At 40.6% G+C, this 1,428-nt stretch overlaps 1 protein-coding gene across 1 annotated transcript in view; it reads right to left on the bottom strand.

Annotated features, from left to right (window-relative positions):
• Positions 1-1,428, bottom strand: part of txnrd3 (thioredoxin reductase 3) — a gene marked incomplete at its 5' end in the record, with an annotated part of 31,128 nt that overhangs the window by 7,952 nt on the left and 21,748 nt on the right. Inside the window, 2 exon segments of the mRNA XM_013999880.1 lie at positions 784-918; positions 1,017-1,112. Coding sequence (XP_013855334.1) covers positions 784-918; positions 1,017-1,112 — 231 coding nt within the window.

Raw genomic sequence — 1,428 nt, 5'->3', positions numbered from 1 at the left:
GGATGGATGGATGGATGGATGGATGGATGGATGGATGGATGGATCAAACTGAGGAATGATGCAGGCATTAGGTTTAAGGGGAATATGACCGAGGAAAGATGCTGTGCTAACACACAGTTTTACAGTGTATCTTCTATCACCTCTGTTAGTGTGCCCCTGGACAGCTGTGGCTATGATGGAGCTTCCCACCATCAGTGTGTGAATCAGTGTGAATGGGTGAATGTCTGTAGTGTAAAGCACTCTGGGGTCCCTGTGGGGCTTTGATAAAGTGCTATACAAGTTCAGTCCATTTATTTACCATTTACTGTAACCAGACAGACTAGCTGCAGGGGACAGAGCTGCAAAGGAAAGGTAACCTTTGCAGATGGGACACTTTATAAGTTTAATTTATGACAATGGCAGACGTCATTTTGCCCATGTCGGAATTTCAACATTAAAAAAAAAGAGAAAAGTTTTATTTATTTATTTTGCCATATATAGAATAAATAGACTATGATCACAGAGTTTAACGTTCTCCTTCACCAAGACAGAACGTGGTCAGGACAGAATTCAGTCATCTTAAAAAATGAGGAAAACAGAAACCTGCTTGTTTTCTGTTGAGGTCTTATTAAAGCAGTTTTAAACAGACGCTGCNCTATTTACACCGCTATTCAGAAAAGTCATATCATAACAAAAATAAAAACTGGTTTTCAGTACAAAACGGTATACCGCCCAGCACTAGTCTAGAGGTCTGAAAATAAGGCCATTATAATAAAATACTGAAATGAGGAGTCCCCCACTTACCTCAGCACAAGTTGGGTGGATGCCAATAGTGGCGTCCAGCTGTTCCTTGGTGAGGCCACATTTCATGGCTGCACCAAAGCCCTGAGTCACCTCACCTGCATTTGGACCCAGGTAGTGGAAGCCGATAACTCGATCCTGATGAAGAATATCAGCGAACACACAATTAAAATATGGAGTCCAACCTGCTTTAGTCTTCAGAATTGATTTGGCAGGAAAAGTAGGAGCACACGTACGTTGTTGAGTTTATTGCAGATGATCTTGGCATAGCATTTGTTGTTGTCACGGCCCGGCACAGTATACTCCAGAGGCCAGAACAGACTATGGTACACCTGAACACAGCACAAACACATGCCCTTATACCAGCAAATGCAGGATTAACAAATGAAACACTACAAAACTTAAGTTTATTCAGTGTGCAGCAGCCAGAACGCTAACAGAAACATATGAGTTTGAACATCTCTGTTCTAAAATCTCTCCACTGGTTCTGGTCAAACAGAAAAAAAATAAAAAAATAAATAAATAAATAAATAAATAAAAAAAAACTCTTATTGTTTTAAAAACTTAAATGGCCTGGCTCCCTCCTATGTTGTTAAGATAATCCCTGAATACACTCGATTGATCCTTTGGGTCAGGGGTCTGCAACCT

Source organism: Austrofundulus limnaeus, unplaced genomic scaffold (assembly GCF_001266775.1).
Source record: "Austrofundulus limnaeus strain Quisiro unplaced genomic scaffold, Austrofundulus_limnaeus-1.0 Scaffold2536, whole genome shotgun sequence".
NCBI lineage: Eukaryota > Metazoa > Chordata > Actinopteri > Cyprinodontiformes > Rivulidae > Austrofundulus > Austrofundulus limnaeus.
Note: the sequence above shows the minus strand (reverse complement) of the source record. Positions and strands in the feature narration are given on the sequence as shown.